At 39.9% G+C, this 18,521-nt stretch overlaps 1 protein-coding gene across 3 annotated transcripts in view; it reads right to left on the reverse strand.

Moving 5' to 3' along the window:
• Positions 1–15,709: 15,709 nt before the first annotated feature.
• UXS1 (UDP-glucuronate decarboxylase 1) overlaps positions 15,710–18,521 on the reverse strand; it is a 91,899-nt gene continuing 89,087 nt past the window's right edge. For 2 of the 3 annotated variants that reach the window (XM_032262999.1, XM_032262997.1), the window contains one exon: positions 15,710–16,557. In XM_032262999.1, coding sequence (XP_032118890.1) covers positions 16,426–16,557 — 132 coding nt within the window. In that variant the 3' untranslated portion in view covers positions 15,710–16,425. The remainder of the gene's footprint in view (positions 16,558–18,521) is intronic. The other variant, XM_032262998.1, reaches the window with a different exon arrangement.

The raw sequence follows: 18,521 nt of genomic DNA on the forward strand, positions 1-18,521 counted from the left end.
GTCTCAGAATTCATTTGGGTGCAAATTAAGCTGGTGACATTTCTTGTTCCCTTGATGTTTTGAAGTTTCATTTGAGAGGCATCTCTCTGTTACCACCCTGAGATTCTTCACCGCTACCCAGGCAGACCACGGGCCTGGTGAGAGGTCTTAGTTTGTTAAAATGCAGCCTATGTGAAATGCCAGACATACAATCAGCAAGAAAGGCTAGTTGAAAATGATTTGTGGTTACGGAACATGGTTTGGAGGATTCCAGTCATTCGACAGAGAACCTTTCTGGTTCTGAGCTAGAGCTGGACCTGTTTAACATTTCCATCGAGGAAATGAAGGGCAATAGAAAAAACCCCTGAAATGTGGTTGATTTCAGAGCCACAGTTATCTAAAAAATAAAAAATAAAACCTTGTTCCAGGAATTTAAGCATATTAAAGAATATTCTTTGCATTGTAAACAACCTGAGTGAATGAAAGAAAGGTGGCATTTGGGTGAGAAGAGGGAGAAGAGGAAGTGGGGGGGTGGGGGGTGCAGCTAAGTGAAGGATCTGAGCCTCTGCTGATAGGAGGGGGTCTGGTCTCAGCCTATGCAGAATTGCAGGGAATGAGATGGGGGAGGAGATTAACAGCATTAGAGGGGCCACTCGGAATGGGTCTTAGACTTTTGTGTGTCACAGACTCCTCTGACAGTCTGATGAAAGCTTTATGCTCTTTCCCTCGGAAAAATTACATGCAATTTTGCAGATAGCCTCTGAAACACCCTCCCATTCACAAACCCTATGTGATCAATAATCCTGCACCCAGTAGGAAGCACTGGATTGAGAGCAGCAGTGTTTACGGACAATCATAAACAAAGGCCATTCTTTTTTTCCTTGAGGATCCAAACAAATTAAAACTGTAGTAAAATATACACAAAAGTTACCATTTTAAGCATTTTTAGGTGTACAATTCAGTGGCTAAGTATATTCACATTGTTGTGCAACAATCACCAGCATCCATCTCTGGAACTTTTTTATCTTCCGAAATTGATATTGTATCTTTTAAACACTAACTGCTCATTCCTACCCCCAACTCCTAGCAACTCCCATTCTGCTATCTGTCTCTCCAGGAGAGACACTGAATGTCCACTTTAGGACTTCATATAAGTAGTCTAATACAGTATTTGCCTTTTTGTGTCTGGCGTATTTCACTTAGCATAATGACCTCCAGGTTCATCCATGTTGTAGCATGTGTCAGAATTTCCTTCCTATTTAAGGCAGAATAATATTCTATTGTATGGATTCACCACTTTTGCTTGTCCATTCAACCACCAATGGATACCTGGGCTGCTTCTCGGCTACTGTGAATAACACTGCTGTGAACGAGGGTGTGCAGGTATCTTTTTGTATCCCTGCTTTCAATTATCTTTGGAAATGCTGGATTATATATTAATCCTATATTTAATTTTTGAGGAATCGAGCCAGGCATGGTGGCTTATGCTTGTAATCCCAGCACTTTGGGAGGCCAAGGTGGACTAAAATACAAATATTGGCTGGGCATGGTGGCTGGCACCTGTAATCTCAGCTGCTAGGGAGGTTGAGGCAGGAGAATCGCTTGAACCCAGGAAGTAGAGGTTGCAGTAAGCCAAGATCATGCCACTGCACTCCAGCCTGGGCAACAGAGTGGGACTCTCTGTCTCAAAAAAAAAAAAAAAATTGAGGAACCCTCCATACTGTTTTCTACAGCAGCGTGCCATTTTACATTTCCACTCTTAAAATTTTTGTTTCTTTTTTTTTTTTTTTTTTTTGACTATACAGAGCTGGCTCAAATCCCAATGCAATCTTAAAGAGGAGTGAAGTGGATGATGGAGGACATCTTTGCTTCATTCCTTATCTTAAAGGGACTGCTTTCTATGTTTCTACTTAACTTCCTTAACTATGCTTGCTGGATTTTTTTTTTTTTTTTTTGTAGATCTCCTTTTTCAAGTTAAAAAAATTTCCTTCTAAAAATATGCTTAAACTTTTAAAAATGTCATACAGTATATGGATATTTAATTCTATTTTTTTTTCTTTATTGAGATGTTTTCCTTTTAAATCTGTTACTAAGGTGAATTTTATCGATAACAATTCTAATAGTAGTCAAGTCGCTGGAATAAACCTAACTTGATCATGATGTATCATCTTTTATTATTCATTGCTGGATCTGGGTTGGTGACTTTTGCTCAGAATTTTGCATCTTCATGTTCATAAAGATTGAATTGGCCTGTACTCCTCTTTCTGGTTGTGTTCTTACAGTTTGGCTGTCGAGATTATATTGGCCTCATAAATGAATTGAGAGTGTTTTGTTTTCTAGTCTCTGTGTAAGAATGGTGAGAATGAAACTGTTGTTTCCTGAATGTTTAGCAGCATTCAGATAGAGCTATTTCGACTTGGTTTCTTTATGGGAAAAATTTTGACTGTTGGTTGTATTTCTTTTACAGCAAAGGATGACTCTGATTTTGTGTTTCTCTTTGAGTTGGTTTTGCTAAGTTCTGTCTTTCTAGGAAGTCATCCACGATATTAAAGTTCTGAAGTGTGTTGAGAGCAGTTCTTATTCCCTCGTCTTTCTCTGCAGCATCTGCACTTACACTTTTTTGTTCCATTTGTGTGTGTTTTTTTAAACGAATCATGCCTTTTCAAATATATAGCTTTTGTCTTTTGTTTTGTTGATTTCTTCTTTTGTGTTTCTTTCACTAATTTCTGTCCTTTTAATTTCCTTCCTTCTACTTCTGTGGGTCTTTGATTCAATTAGAGCTTAGCTCCATTTTGAGCTTTTTTTTTTTAAGGCAAACACTTAGTGCTCTATATTTCCTTCCATGTATTGTATTCCACGTGTCTGATGTAAAAAACTAGATGGTGAAATCTTTTAATTTCAATTATGATTTCTCCTTTGACCCATACGTTGATGTGTTATTAAATTTCCAAGTGAGTGAACTTTTCTAATTATCTTACACGCTTTGTTTCCCAACTTAATTGCATTGCAGTAAGAAGTGTGGTCAGGAGTATTTCAATCCTTTGAAGTGTATTGGTCAAGCCTTATGATTAGGGTGTGTCAATCCCAGCAACGGTTCCACGTGTGTTTGAAAGAAGCATGTCTTTTCCAAATGTCAAAGGCAGTAAAAGCCCATTAATGTCAAAGGCAGTAAAAGCCCATTAATTCAAGCTCTGTAGTGTTACCGTTCACATTTTCTACTTTCTTACTGATTTTTGGCCTGTTTGATCTACTAATAACTGAGACGTGTGTTAAAATCTTCTACTGTGATGATGGATTTAAAATTTTTCCTTTTAATTCTGTCAGTCTAGTCTTATATATCATGAGGTTATACACACTTCATATATACGGACATTTAGAATCAATACCTTTTCCTAGTAAGTGGAATTATCATTATGTAGGAAATTTCTTGTAATATTTTTTGCCTAAATTATCCTTTACTATTAATATGACTATACTTGCCTGCTTTGGGTTATTTTCCTGGTTGATCTTTTCCATTGTTTGACTTTTAATCTTTCTGTATTTTAGGTGTTTCTGTTTAATAAGCACATAGCTGAATTTTGTTTTGTTTCTAAAATATAACAAAACCTTAACTGGAGAATTTAGTCCATTTACGCTTATTGTGATTAGTGACTTGGTTTTATTTATGACATCACATTTTGAGCATTTGATTTGCTCTAGTTTACTTGTTTTTTTCCCTTCTCTTCCTTCATTTGTACTCTTTTATTTTCTTTTGCTTATTGACTCTTTTCTCTCTACTTCTACTGACGATATACACTGAATCTATCCTATTAGTGTTTGCCTTATTTCATACATATTAATAAGTTAATATTGGGCCTTGCATTCCCCCTTCAAACTTATATGTGACTGAAACTTGGCATTTTACATCTAGCCTGCTTTATTTTTCCCCACAAATTATCTTTGTTTCATAATCAACGGTTTCTTTAGATTGTCACATAATTATCTTAGTTCACTGTTTCTCCTTATAACTCAGACCATGCGTCTGAGATTATTTTCCTTCGGTCTGAATCACATCTTTCAGAATCCATTTAGTGAGGGCCATTTGGTGATAAATTCTCAAGTTTGTTTGGCACTTTCCCTTGTTTTACTTGGCATAGAATTCTTTGTTATTTAATCAATACTTTGAATTATTTTACTGTCTCTGGTTTCCATTGCTGATGTTAAGAATTTCATTATTCATTTAATAGCCACTTCTGTAAGTGATACTGTCCTCTCCAATGGTTTTGATAGGTACTTTTTTTTTGTTATCTATATCTACGTCTATAAATATTAATATGTTTGAGGTTTGTTGGGCTTTATCTGAATATTGGAGTCTTTCAAACAATTTGGAAAACTCTCCATTTTTTCTTTGAATGGTGTCTCTTCCTCATTCTATTAGTTCTTTCTGGAATGTTTTATTCAAATATGTAAATTTCAATTATATTTTTCCTTTCTTATTAAAATATGCTTGATTCTATCTCTTGTTCCCTATACAGATTTTCAAGTTTCTTTTTTTAAAAATGTATAAAATACTTTTATATTTTTGTCACTTCCAGGATCTGAGGTCTTTGTGAATCTCTTTCAGCCTACCATCCATGGTTTCTCTCTCATAGTGATTGTCTCCTTGATTTTATGTAATTCCTAACGATGACTTGCTCATTCTCTTTGGAATGTTGTTTCTAAGAAACACTTGAAGGCTGAATTAAGTTGAATTTCTCCAGACAGCACTTGCATTTTCTTTTGCTAGTGGCTTGGGGTGCAATGGGTCTACCTAACTGGGACCACCTTAAATTCTGTGCTTGTGGATTTACAGACCACACCTTTTTTTACAGGGACACCTTGTACTTAAGGGTTCTCAGTCCACTCCCACCAAACTGAAATGTGAAATAAAGCATCCTCACTGCCCGCTTCTGTGTGATGGATTTATTTCTCATCGGCCCCTACACCAAGGTAGAGCCTTTTGGGAGCTCAGTGTGATGTAGAGTAATCTGACCTAAACTTTATTTCCTGTGCTGAGCCCTCTGCAGCCTTCAAAGATTCTCAAGCTCTGCATGATTCTGCAGACATTTTCAAGCAATAGTTGGTTTTCCCTGCCTTTTGGGACTCTGCAGATTCTTTATCATCTAAGGAAAGTGTATATAAAATCATATTCAGCATTTCATTTGCTCTCATTAGGGGATTTATTTACACTAATCTGTCATACTGCTGGAGATGAAACTCCTATTTGGTCATTTATTTCAAACCAAACATTCTTTACATTTTTTGTCTCTATTAAGAATAACATTTTTAAATGCATAAAATCAAGTACACAGGATTACAAAGAAAATAAATTATACTGAAAACGTTTCCAACCTTTTAAAAGACAAATGTATGAGATAGTAATAAATATGTTTCTTCATGCTGTAAGTAACAAGACTTACTGGTAGGTCTACAGCGATTGTGATTTCAAAGTAAATGACATTTTGAGACATCTATAACAACTATAATGTGATGATATATCTGATTTCTATATGTGGCAGAATCACAGCTAAGAGATGTTTCCATCACAGTTTGTTGCCTACATTTATAATTGAAGAAAAGGCTAAATTTGAGTTAGGGTTAGCAGAAACAAATAGGTCCATTTTTTTTCCCCTATTTAAGTTCATGAGATCTCTCATTTAAAGGGATATCCATTCCAGTTCCTGTAATACATCCAGAGTGAAAGTTTCCAGTTATTCTTAGGATTAAGATGAAAACCCTTCATGTGTTTTACGAGACCTGGCCCGCTCCCTACCTCTTAATATTCCTGTTTTCAATCTCCCTTGCTCTGCACTTATGCCAACCCTGCCAGACTGTGAACCCCAGGAAAAGCTCACACCTGTTTTTGCTCACTATAAAACCTTCAGAGCCTAGCACAGAGCCTGTCAGAGTGAGTGCACTTTAATACGTGTTGAATGGATCCTGACTACACAAAGGTAGGGAAAAATGGATCTCTTATTTTTACAAATGAAAAAGACGATGGCCAGAGAGGTTGAATGACAAACATCTCCTGGGATACAGGGTGAGTTAGGAACACAGCAGGGATCATGACTCCGATGTGGACGTCTTTCCCACACCACATTATTCCTCTCCCTTGTCCCCACCACCCATAAGCTTATTTATGCCCCATCACAGCAGGGTCTCAGCTCCTTCCTCCAAAGTATGCCTCTTGGACCTGGAGTTTCCTGAGCCTAAACTTGGCTTGGCAACAGCAAATTAACATTCTCCCACTCAACCACTGCCCTTGCAGCTAGCTGCCTCAGAACAGGAGTAAGCTGTGGCCACAGGAGAGATTTCAAGCCTGTCAGGTGTGAAGCTTGTTTCTGTTTGTTTTTTTTTTGACAGGGTGTCACTCTGTCACATAGGCTGAACAGACTGAAGTGCAGTGGTGCGATCATAATTCACTGGAGGCTCAAACGCCTGGGCTCGAGCCATCCTCTCACCTCAGTCTCCTGAGCAGCTGAGACGACAGGTGTGAGCCACCATCGCAGATAATTTATTTTTTGTAGAGACAGGATCTAGCTATGTTGACCTGGCTGGTCTTGAACTACTGGTCTCAAGTGATCCTCCTGCCTCAACCTCCACAGTGCTGGGATCACAGGTGTTAGCCATGGTGACTGGTAGTAGTTTAAGCTTGGCCAGAAACCCTTGGCCGTCAGCTTTTCAAATTATATCATCTGCTCCCCTAAGGGTCTATTTTCAACAAGCAGCACTGTCTTATTCTGTGGATCAGAATTACTCTCCAGGAGTTTATAAGCCAGACATTTTCTATAAAGCTGATTCTTCAAGAGGACAAAAGCCCCTACTGTAATATACTGACCAAGAGCTACAGATTAAAGACAGAAGGACGGTGTGTGGACAGGCATTGCTATCCCTACCCCCATCTTTTTAAAGAGAAGACTGAGTCCCGGGGAACCCATGCTGGGGACGTCATGCCTAGGAGAGCACAGTCCAAGGACTGGCCTGACTGCTCATCTTCAAACATCTGAAGGGCTGTCAAGAGGAAAGTCTTTGTCTCGTGCTTGCAGAGCCCCAAGGGCACAGCCAGGCCCCAGGAGTGGCTGCTCAGTGAGGCCAGTTTTTGCGCAGAATTCTGAAAATGGAATGGGCGACTTCACAAAGCTAAGTGCTTCCAGCAGGGTGAGTGAACAGTTGTAAAAACTGTTTATAGAAATTCCTGCATTTGAAGATGAAAGTTGCTTAAAGTCTGAAGCCTTGGGATGCCCAATGGTGATTTTAAAGTACAACAGCAACTCACTTTTCCATCCCTGCTGAGCCTTTATGAAGAGATCTAACCCCCGATTCCTCTGAAACTTTCATTAAAATAAAACTAGTAGTGTACAAACATAAGGAGCGGTGGCAAGGCTAGATACAGGAAGACCCACCCCCCCGCCTCAGGTTACAGACAAGTAAACAAAAGCTCCGGGAAGGCAGCTGACTTGCCTGTAAACCAGGCCAACACTTTCCTAGCAGTTTCCTGATATACCCTGCTTCTTCTGTCAGGTTACTGTGGCAAACAGGGAAACAGGTAAGTATAATTGGGAAATGGGATTTATAAAGAGTGTGTCTTTCCAATGAAGTACATTTTTTTCTGCCCGTGCCTAACACAGCTAACATAAGATGACCTGGAGAGAGAAAAACACAATACTATGTCATTGCACCTCCATCAGGGTTAAAGTGGAACAAGATGAAGCAGAGGTAGTATCTATGAAGAAAGCGTGGCGCAGACTCCACCGTAAATGACGTGTCATACCTTTGATGTGATTTGAGGCTTTGCTACTTACCGTTTCTGTTGTTTTTAAACTGAGTTCTCTCATTCTACTCTTTTCTGTTTTCAAGTTCCTTTTCTCTTCTTGCTGAGAAACAAATTTTGTGAAAATAAACTGGGACACAGTAAGCATCTGTTATTGAAGAAGCCCAAATGCACACAGGAACACCATTGAGTGGGTCCTTCCTGCACAGACAACAGATGGATTTTATCTCTTGCCGTTGTGGGAATAAAGAGCTTGGTTAACTGTCCAGGGTGGGTGACTTCTCCAGTTGCCCAGCATGCTCAGACACAGTTGTTCTGGGAAGTAGTGAAGAAACACCAAATCACTATTTCTGCCCCACATTTGCATATTATATCACTGCAACCTATCACCTGTCAAATGGGGAAAAGTCAGGTGTTCTCACCTTTACCTATATATTTGCATTTTCAATGACAAGCTTTTATTTCATTAACACTTAATGAACAAAATTCCATTTTTAGTGATTACTGATTCCTTAGTCCTTTTCAATGCCTTTTAAGTTTTCCTCCCTTTATTTAAACAAAATCTTTCAAATTCAAGCTTTGTCAGATAGACAACAGGTATAAAGCACAGACCATGATATAGGTGAAATAGTTAACATGATTTGATTTTTCAGCATCCCTTGCTATGATCATGAGATTTTTTTCTTTAGCCTATTAAAATGATGGATTATACTGATAAATGTTTTCAAATATTAAGCTAGTCCTTGCATCCCTTGAATAGTCCCCACTTGGTAATAATATATAATTATTTTTACATATTGCTGTATTCAATTTGCTAACTTATTAAAACTTTTTGCATCTGTATGGATTTGGGATACTGGTCTGTACTCTCTTATACTATTTGGTTTTAGTATCAGGGTGATATTGGCTTTATAAAGAGAGTTGGGTAATGTTCCTTTCTCGTCTAGTTTCTGAAAGGGAATGTATAAAGTTGGTGTGAATTCTTTTTTAAATGTTTGGCAAAATTCTCCAGTCAATCTTTCAGGGCCTGGAAATTTTTTTCTTCAGATTTTAAATTACGATTCCAATCTGATATAAGGCTATTCAAATTACAAATTTCATACTGGGAATTTCCCCTAGGAATGTTTCCCCTAGGATGTTCCCTAGGAATTTATCCATTTCATCTGAGTTGTCAAATTTATGTACATAGAGTTGTAGCTAGTATTTCCTAGTTATCCTTTCAATATCTATTGTGACATCCCTTGTTTCATTCTCATTAATGGTGTTTTCCGTTTTGCTCATTAGAGGTTTGTGGGTTTCATTGTTTAAGAAACCACTAATTTGTTTCATTGATATTCTCTATTGCTTTTTGTTTTCAATATTGATTTCTGCACTTATTTTCTTCCTTCTGCTTGCTTTGGGCTTACTTGGCTCTTCTTTTAAATTTCTTGAAGTAGCAGCTCAAATTACTGAGTTTTTTTTCCTCTACTGATAGAATTTTAGTCCTTCAAGTTTTCCTCTCAGCACAACTTTAGCTGCATCTCACAAATTTTGATTTTTTTTTTTTTTTTTTTGAGATGGAGTCTGTAGTGCTTTTCACGTGGTATGTGGCTACAGTAGAGCCATCTTTGTTGCCCAGGCTGGAGTGCAATGATGTGCTCTTGGCTCACTGCAACCTCCACCTCCCAGGTTCAAGTGATTCTCCTGCCTCAGCCTCCTGAGTAGCTTGGATTACAAGCGCCTGCCACCATGCCTGGCTAATTTTTGTATTTTTAGTAGAGATGGGGTTTCACCATGTTGGCCAGGCTAGTCTTGAACTCCCGAACTTGTGATTCGCCCACCTTGACCTCCCAAAGTGTTGGGATTTTATGAGCCACCACGCCTGGCAAATTTTGACATGTTTATTCAGTACAAGATATTTTCAACAATTATTATTCTTGAAACTCCCTCTTTGGCTCATGGCTTATTTAGAAGTGTGTTGCACTGTTTCCAAGTGTTAGGAGATTTTCCTGTTATCTTTCTGTTACTGATTTCAAGTTTGACCCCATAGTGGCCCCTTAGTATTATTCCAGTTCTTTTAAATGTGTTGAAGTTTGTTTTATGGCCAGAATAGAGTCTACCTTGGTATGTGTTCAGTGGGCACTTGCAAAGAATGTGTATTCTGCTACTGTTCTGTGGAAGAAGTGCTCTATCAATGCAAATTAGATCTTGTTGGTGGATGTTGAGTTCCATGTCCTTGCTGATTTACTGTCTACTTACCCTATACATTGTTAAGAATGGTGCTTAAGTCTCCACATATTATTTTGGATTATCCGTTTCTCTTCTAAGGTCTAACAGTTTTGCAGCTGTGTTACTTGCTGCACACGCCTTTATGATTGCTGGGTCTTTTTGGTGGACTATCCTTTTACTATAATGTCATGTTCCTCTCTGACCTTGGCGATTTTTTTCTTTTTGCTTATTTATCTTATTTAATATTAGTCACTCCTGCTTTCCTCTAATTTTTGCACAGTATATTATTTTCTATCCTTTTACTTTCAACCTACATATATTGTTTTAATGAAATTTCTCAGAGACAGCATATTGTTGGACAACCATTTAAAAAATATACCCTGCCAATCTTTTTTTTTTTTTTTTTGGAGACAGAATTTTGCTCTTGTTGCCCAGGCTGGAGTGCAATGGTACAATCTTGGCTCACTGTAACCTCCGCCTCCTGAGTAGCTGGGATTATAGGCATGTACCACCATGCTTGGCTAATTTTGTATTTTTAGTAGAGATGGGGTTTCTCCATGTTGGTCAGGGTGGTCTTGAACTCCCAACCTCAGGTGATCTGCCTGCCTCAGCCTCCTAAAGTGCTGGGATTACAGGCGTAAGCCACCCACACCTGGCCCTTTGCCAATCTCTTAATTGGTGCTGAGATCATTTACATTTAATGCAATTATTGTTAAGTTTAAATCTGCCATTTTACTTTGTTTTATATTTTTTATTTCCTCTTCCCTGCCTTCCTGCAAGTTATACTTTTTTTTTTTTTTTTTAACCATTCTGTGCATTTGAATACATTTCTTTCTATAGCTTTTTCGTGGTTGGTCTAGGTATTACATTACATATAGCTTATCAAAAATCTACTGTGTCAACTTTTGCCCATTTGGGTGAGGTGCAGAAATGTCACCTCCCTTTAACTTCTGGTACTTATAATATAGTTTACTATTTCCTCTACATAGATAATCACATGAGAATGTTACAATTTTTTGCTTCAAACATCAAACATAATTTGGAAAACTTACAAGGAGAAGGAAAGCCTATTGCTTTTGATATTTTCATTCCAAGTTCTTTCCTCCTGCTTGACGCTACAAGATTCCTTTATTGTTTCCTATTTAGATAATTGTCATTAGAGGTCTGCTCATTTAAATTCTAATAATTTTCCTTCATCTGAGAATGTCTTGATTTCCTCTTCATTCTTGAAGGACATTTTTGCTGGATATAGAATTCTGAGTTGACAGTTTTATTTCAGCACTTGTGTCACTTATTTCTGGTCTCTGTGGTTTCCACTGAGAAACCTGCTACCACTCTAATTGCTTTGCCCCTAGGGGTATGGTGTCATTCTCCTCTGGCTGCCTTAGGGACCATGTCTTTGCCTTAAATTTTCAGTTTAACCATGATACATCTGGGTGTAGATTTCTTTGGGTTTATCTTATTTGGTGTTTACTCAGCACTTTTTTTTTTTTTTTTTGTCAAATTTGGGAAATTGTCAGCCCTTCTTCCTTAAATTTTCTTCAACTCCGCCTTCTTTCTTCTTTCAAAGACCCCAACGAACAGGACAGTTGCTTTGTTCCACATATATCCAGGATTCTGTTCATTCTCTTTGTCAGTCTGTTTTCTATTTGTTAGACTGTGTAATTTTGATTGTTCTGTTTTCTGCTCTGTCCACTCTGCTGTTGAACTCATCCACAGAGCTTTATTTTTTCAGTTCTAAAAATTCCATTTAGTTCTTCTTATGTTCTCTTTGCTGAAATTTTCTATTTTTTCGTTTCAAACATGTTTATAATTGCAAATTGAAGTATTTTTACAATGGCTGCTTTAAAACTTAATTTGTCTGATAATTCTAATGTCTATGTGATCTTGGTGCTGGCAACTGTTATCTTTTCTCATTTACCTTGAGATCTTCTTGGTTTCTGGTGTGATGCATAATTTTTTATTTAAACCTCATCAGTTTTGAGTGCTTTAAAGACTCTGGGTCTGATTTAAATCTTGCATTTTAGCAGGCCTACTCTGACTGCCCCACGGAGTGAAGTGGGAAGCCTGCCTTCTTACTACCAGGTAGCAGGTGGAAGCCCAGGTTTCCCTCCAGGTCTCCACTGGTAACATTCAGGCTGTGCGTGGTGGGGAGCTTGTTACTGATCCCCATGTGGCCTTCACTGAGGTTGCCTTATTATTGCTGATTATTGTAAGTGCCCAAAGCCCTGACTCTCCACTAGGTAGCTGATGCCATGGGGGTGGGGTCATTACTACCCAGTGGAGATGCAAATCTCAGCTCAGGCCTTCTAGTACCAATCCCCTACAGGCCTTTGCTGACAGCACCAGAGCAAAGAGTGGGGCTGTGGGGGGAGGCTGAAGCTCCAGGCCTCACTTGGTCTTTGCTGAAAGGGATGGGGTGAGGCTGTAGTGTTTTTCACGTGGTGTTTGGCTAGAGCCATTTCTGTTTAAAAGAAGTTTTCCTTTTTACTAGGTTGCCCTTTCCCTTGCATGCTGGCAACAGCGAATAGGCTTCTACTGGGGTTTTTGACTGTCTGTTAGCACTCTTGGGTTAATGGCTTATTCAGCTCCAAGGCTGGTGTATAGAAGGCAAAAAGAAAATCCAGGGAACTCACGACTTGTATTAGTTTGCTAGGAGTGCCATGACCAAATACCACAGAGTAGGTGGCTTAAACAACAGAAATTCCTTTTTCTCACAGTTCTGGAAGCTAGAAGTCCAAGATCAATAGATGTCGACAGGTTTGGTTTCTCCGGCGGCCTCTCTTGTGGGCTAGGAGATGGCTGTTTTCTTGCTGTGTTCTCACATGGTCTCTCTGTGCATGCATACCTCTGGTGTCTAAATTTCCTCTTCTTATAAGGACACCAGTCAGACTGGATTAGGGCTTACCCTAAAAACCTTCTTTTAATGTATTCACCTTCAGAGGCCTAATCTCTACAGTTACAGTGTGTTAAGACGTCGACATAAATTTTAAGGCAACATGGTTCAGCCCATATCAGCACTGCATTCTTCCTCAGGTCCTGAGGTCCCTGGCTGATCTATTTTTTTCTATCTACTTTTAGCATCTTATGCTTGTTTTATATATAATGTCCAGAATTTTTTATTGTACTTAATAGGAAGATGAGGGAAAGTATGTCTATTCCATCTTCTAAAAATGATAATCTCTTCCTGGCATTTTTCTTTATATTTATTGAAAAACTGACCTTCCCTCATTAGGACATGGTAGAGCCCCTATATTGACTCTTATATTCTGAAATTCTATACCACATCACATTAGTTTAACTTCAAGTAAAATGTATATAAGATACAGACAATACTGCTAGGATTTCTCTTTAAAATTCAACAGCACCAAAATAACAAGACTTCTTAAAAACAGTGATGTTCTTGATAATAACATCTTTACTTTTTTCCTTCCCACAACACAGCTGTAGGTAAAAATGACTCTTGTTTTCCAAAGTGGCCAAGGTACAAGCAGCACACAATCAGGCAGGGCTTTTTAATATGGAGAAAACACGTGGGTTAGCCCTGGTGATTAGAACCAAGTGTTGCTGCTAACTCTGAAGCACAGTGCATTACAACCCAGATACTGTGGCATCGGTTCTCAGGGTAATATAACCTTTCAATTTCCTATCAAAGGTAACAACCAACCGCTGAGAAAAATCTGCATAAACAAACCACTTAAACAGACAAACTGAAATGTTGAAACTCACAACTCTTCTGCCTTAGGAAACTGCTGAGGATGTTCTAGATTTCCCAGTCGTAAGATACCAAACTATAGCTTCACAGTTATTACCGGACCAGCATTTCACTCAATACACCTTTTGGGTTGAAAACAAAGTCACATAACTAAGAACCATGAACCAGAACGGTGGCCCAGGCAGTGCCAGAGCTGTCATCAAAAACACCGTCAGGGCTGGCAGAGGCAATGCCACAAGTCACAAGAGTCTACCTGGGCCAGTGGGCTGGGCTCAGTGTCTAAGAGGGTGTAGTGGAAATCCAGTGTATTCACTCTCTAATTTGCACCTTGCTTAAGCCCACTATGACTGTCACTGAAGTTCATAAGAGCAGTTGTACCAGTCTCATCCCTGCAAGCAATAGCAGTGACGCCTCAACCGGAAGCCAATCCTGAGATGCAGGAGCACCACTGTGTTAGTCCGTTCAGGCTGCTGTAACAAATACTTCAGATTGGCAATTTATAAACAGCAGATATTTATTGCTGACAATTCTGGAAGCTGGTAAGCCCAGGATGTAAGTACTGGCAGATTTAGTGTCTGGTGAGGGCCTGCTCCTCATAGATGGCACGTTCTTGCTGTGTCCTTACACGGCAGAAAATGCAAAAAAAAGCTCCTTTGGGCTCCTTTTGTAGGCACTAAAGGGCTCTGCCCTCTTGGCCTAATCCTCTTAAAAACCCCAACTCTTAATGCTATTGCATTGGGAATTGGGTTTTAGCTCATGAATTATGGGGGGACACAAACATTCAGACCACAGTAACCATGCTCTGTCTACCCATTCATCCTTTCCAGGCCCCTCAACTCCACTTCCCTCTCTTCCCAGGACATTCATGGGAATCAACCTTACACTATATCCTTGACACATTACTTCTTTCTTTAGGGTGAATAAGATATAACTCCTCTTTCCCTTCCCCCTCCCTCCTCTGAAAATATTTTATGAAAATCACAGGGAAGAAAATCAAAAGAATGAATCCCATGGAAGAATTCCACATACTAACTAGCAAGTAACAAGGTAAGAGAATTCTGGACCCTGGTGCCTTTAGGTTCTCCCAAATTGCACTGCACAGCCTAGCCCCCCAAGATTCCCAGCTTTCCCGGTCTACACGCCTTCTTTGACACCTTGGCCACCATTAGCAGTTCCCGAATAAGCTTCCCAGCTCTGTTCATCCTATCTCAGTAAATGGCATATCACTTACTTCTGGCCAAAATAATTAAAATTATAAATAAGAAACTACCTTTGATTTCTCTTTCTCTCTCATACCACATCCAATCTAGCACTGGCCCTAGTTCCAGAATCTTCTAGAGAATTTAGCATGACAAAGAAACAAAACCACATCCTCTTCTGCCCTGTCCGAGATTGTGATTCCAGAAATATGTCTAAAGAAGAATCCCAAGGTGGGGATTCACAACCGTGAGGGACAAGCAAATCTAGCTTACACTGGTCCGGTATCTTAGGATCTCTCATTTGATACATAGAAACCTTTATCCTCTCAGTGCCTGCTCAGGTTTGTGCTGCTCTCAGGCAGAGCCAAGCTACTTGGAAAATGCGGAGCTTTAACTTATCGCATTGTCCTTCCCACTTATTAAAAAGAAAAAAAAAAATGCTAACACTAAACCTTGAAAGCGTTCTTATTGAAAACAAAAGCTCTCAAAAGTTTTCATTCAAGAAGCCTAGTTCACAAATCTCTCCAGGGAAGACAATTTGTATCTCTTTTTCTCCAGCTGGTCTATGTTGTCAAAGGACACAAAAATGATTCTAACCCGGGCTAAGACCTGAAAACTTCACATGGCAGTTAATACTGTATGCGTACACTCAGCCCAAGCAGCATAAAAATGTTTTCAATAGCCACATATCAAATTACATAGTGCACAAACCTGGATGTTTTCAGAATTTTCTTTTAAACAAAATTCCCCAATATTTTCCTTAGAAATCCAACAAGTCCTATGCAAAGCAGAAAGACAACCTTTAAAACTGAAAGTCCATGACTGGTGAGTTTCAATATTTTATTAAAATAGCATATTTAACCATGGTTAACCAAGAATATGTTAACTTTGTCCCCCCACCCCAACCTGCCCCAAATACGCAGCACAACACAGTAGTGATTTCAAATATCCTTGATCATGATAACCAACAGAAATATTTCAAAGTCAAGTCGGCAACTAAAAAGTAGGCCTTGGAAAAACTCTGAATTAAAAGAGAAACATAAAGCTCTCAAACAGAACTCTTTTATCTGCCCTAAAATCAATGCCGGTGCACCACCTACCTGACAATACTGCTGGGATTTCTCTTTATGCGTAGTATAATGACTCATTTATTAAGTACCCACTTTTATAAATAAAATCACCATTTTTCGTCCTGTTTAATGTTCCTTTTCAGCTTCACAAAGAAACCAGTAAATAAAACTGTCAACGACAGTCACAACATATGCTCTCACAGCAAGATAAAAAACTTGAAAATACGCAGAGATGCATTTACGCTATTTTACATAAAAAGAGAGATTCAAAAAGTGCAAGGCAAAATCTGCAGTTTTTTGAAGGGAGCTTTTAGGCACATCCATTTCATTAAAGCAAGCTTCAGAATGAAATTCCAGTTTGTTCTTCATGACACCTGTTAAAGTCTTTCTTTAAACAACAAAAAAAGCCAGAAATACATCCCATCAAGTGTACAATGGTAGTCTTGTGTCCTGAAAGTGAGGAGTTCAGTTGTGGCGAGTCCGTCCTTTCTTTATTCTGGCAGGCTTTGGTTTGGGGATGTACTGATTATTTGCCTGGTACTCAAGTTCTTTACGGAAGTAGTGAATTGCTTTGTTTAAACCTTCCTCCAGCGGGACCTGTTTAAAGGGAAGGTGAGAAAGAGACATGGTCATACTGACAGAAGGGCATCGCAGGAAGGAAGTGCCAACTTGCAGCCAGTCAGGTCTCCTTCAGGGGAACACTCACAGAACCACGTTTTGGTCGTGACAGAATCCAGCATCACCACCCATCGAGAGAAGCCAGAGGTCTTTCAGGGCTGCTTTCAGAATGTGCTGTGTGACTTATCAAGGGTGACTCTAACTGACGTAAAGTGAGCTTCACCCCACAAAAGACCCCAACTACCTCTTGCTGGTACAATGTCTACTCCAGTTTGAATCGACTGCCAAGATTGTTTTTCAGATAATGCCCATGTGCCCCATTCTTTCAGAAGAAATCCACCTTGGAGTAGAGGGAAGATGCTTTGGGAAGGTGATCTGCATCTGATCAACATGCCTGATTCTCCCACGTGACATCAACCCTTTGTACTGCCCAGCAGATCATGGCCCAATTGCACCCCCACCATCCTAAGAGGCTGAGTCTGAGAGGGCACCCAACACAGCCCAAGCCACAGAAAGCAATCTTCATCTGGAGCTGCCTTGCAGCCAACAGGAAACAAGTCAGATCAACTGCTGATTAAGAGCAGACAGAGCAAGGGTGAAGGGAGGCACTGCCAAGGGGTACTGGGGAACGCTGGGGAGGTCTGTCTGTCAGCTTGACTGTGGCGATGGTTTCACAGGTGTCAAAACAGATGAAAACTTATCAAACTGTATGTTCTAAATATGGGCCGTTTGCAGTATGCCAATTATATCTCAACAAGCTGTTAAACACACACACTTGGGACAATTAAGATGGATAATGCCTGTAAGTTTCTTTGGATCATATCCCTCAAAATGTATTATAAATTAAAACTACTACTAGAAAAGAAACCAGTGGTAGATGGCTCACATTCCAAGAATGTTAGAATATTGTAGGTCAAAATTCCAGAAAAATAAAGATACTGAGCATACACACACCTCACAAAAAAAGCAATAGTTAATACATAGTGAATGCACATTTAACTCTTCAAAAAATATTTTGTTTAAAATATAGGTTCTCGTTACAAAGGGACCAACAGCCCCTTACAAAGCTTCAAAAAACAAGAAACTACCTATGCTGCTGTAACTTGTTTTACACAGTTTGTGATTATTAGATTTTGTGAAGTCTGGGTCTAACTGTATTTTAATTTCATTCGACAAATTTCTGTGGCTTTTTAGCAGATCACTTAGACTTGTACATCACAGAATAAAATAAGGATCAGGCTGGAACTCTCATGTCCTTTTAAAGTTCAATATTCGAGGATCCTACTCAGCTCTTACTATGCACATTTCTTAAATGTACACTGAGCTCTCCACTGCATCCCTGCCTCTCTGACTGCGCCGCAACCCACCGGTCATGCCAAGATATTCCTACATTTGTTGAGCACCCAGTGTGTGTGTCAGGCTTGACAGCCACGGGGCTCCTGCTATGCACAGGAACACACGTTGTGCCTGAGGGGAGCCTGAGTTTCAGCGGCACACCTGAGGGTGGGAGAAGACAGAACGGCCAGGCAGAGCAGACAGTAAGCGAGGTGGGCTTGCTTCTGTAGATGCGGCCGGCCCAGCTGACCTCCCTACACAGGTGGTCTTCAAAGCACACAGACAGCCCTGGGGGTGAGCGTTCTCCAGCAGGGAGGAGCATACAGTCACCTGAGGCAGGAAGGGCGCCGCAGGCGCAGAGCAGAGGCGGGTGGGGATCAGGCTCAGCCCCGGAGAGAGTGAGGCAGCCCCGCCCCCTGCACAGGCCAGGCCAGGGTCTTTGTCTACAACAGGAAGGAACGCATGCAGTTTCCCTTCCTCCACACCCTTCAGCCTCACACACTTCCAACCAGGGGCTCTACTGCAGGGCTCATGTGAGCCACTCGCCCCTGACTTGGCCCCACACACTGAAGAGGCAGGCAGCTGGGGCTACACAGGGTTGTGAGCAT

This window comes from Sapajus apella, unplaced genomic scaffold (genome assembly GCF_009761245.1).
Source record: "Sapajus apella isolate SASKATOON/1434 unplaced genomic scaffold, GSC_monkey_1.0 scaffold134, whole genome shotgun sequence".
In the NCBI taxonomy this organism is placed as follows: domain Eukaryota; kingdom Metazoa; phylum Chordata; class Mammalia; order Primates; family Cebidae; genus Sapajus; species Sapajus apella.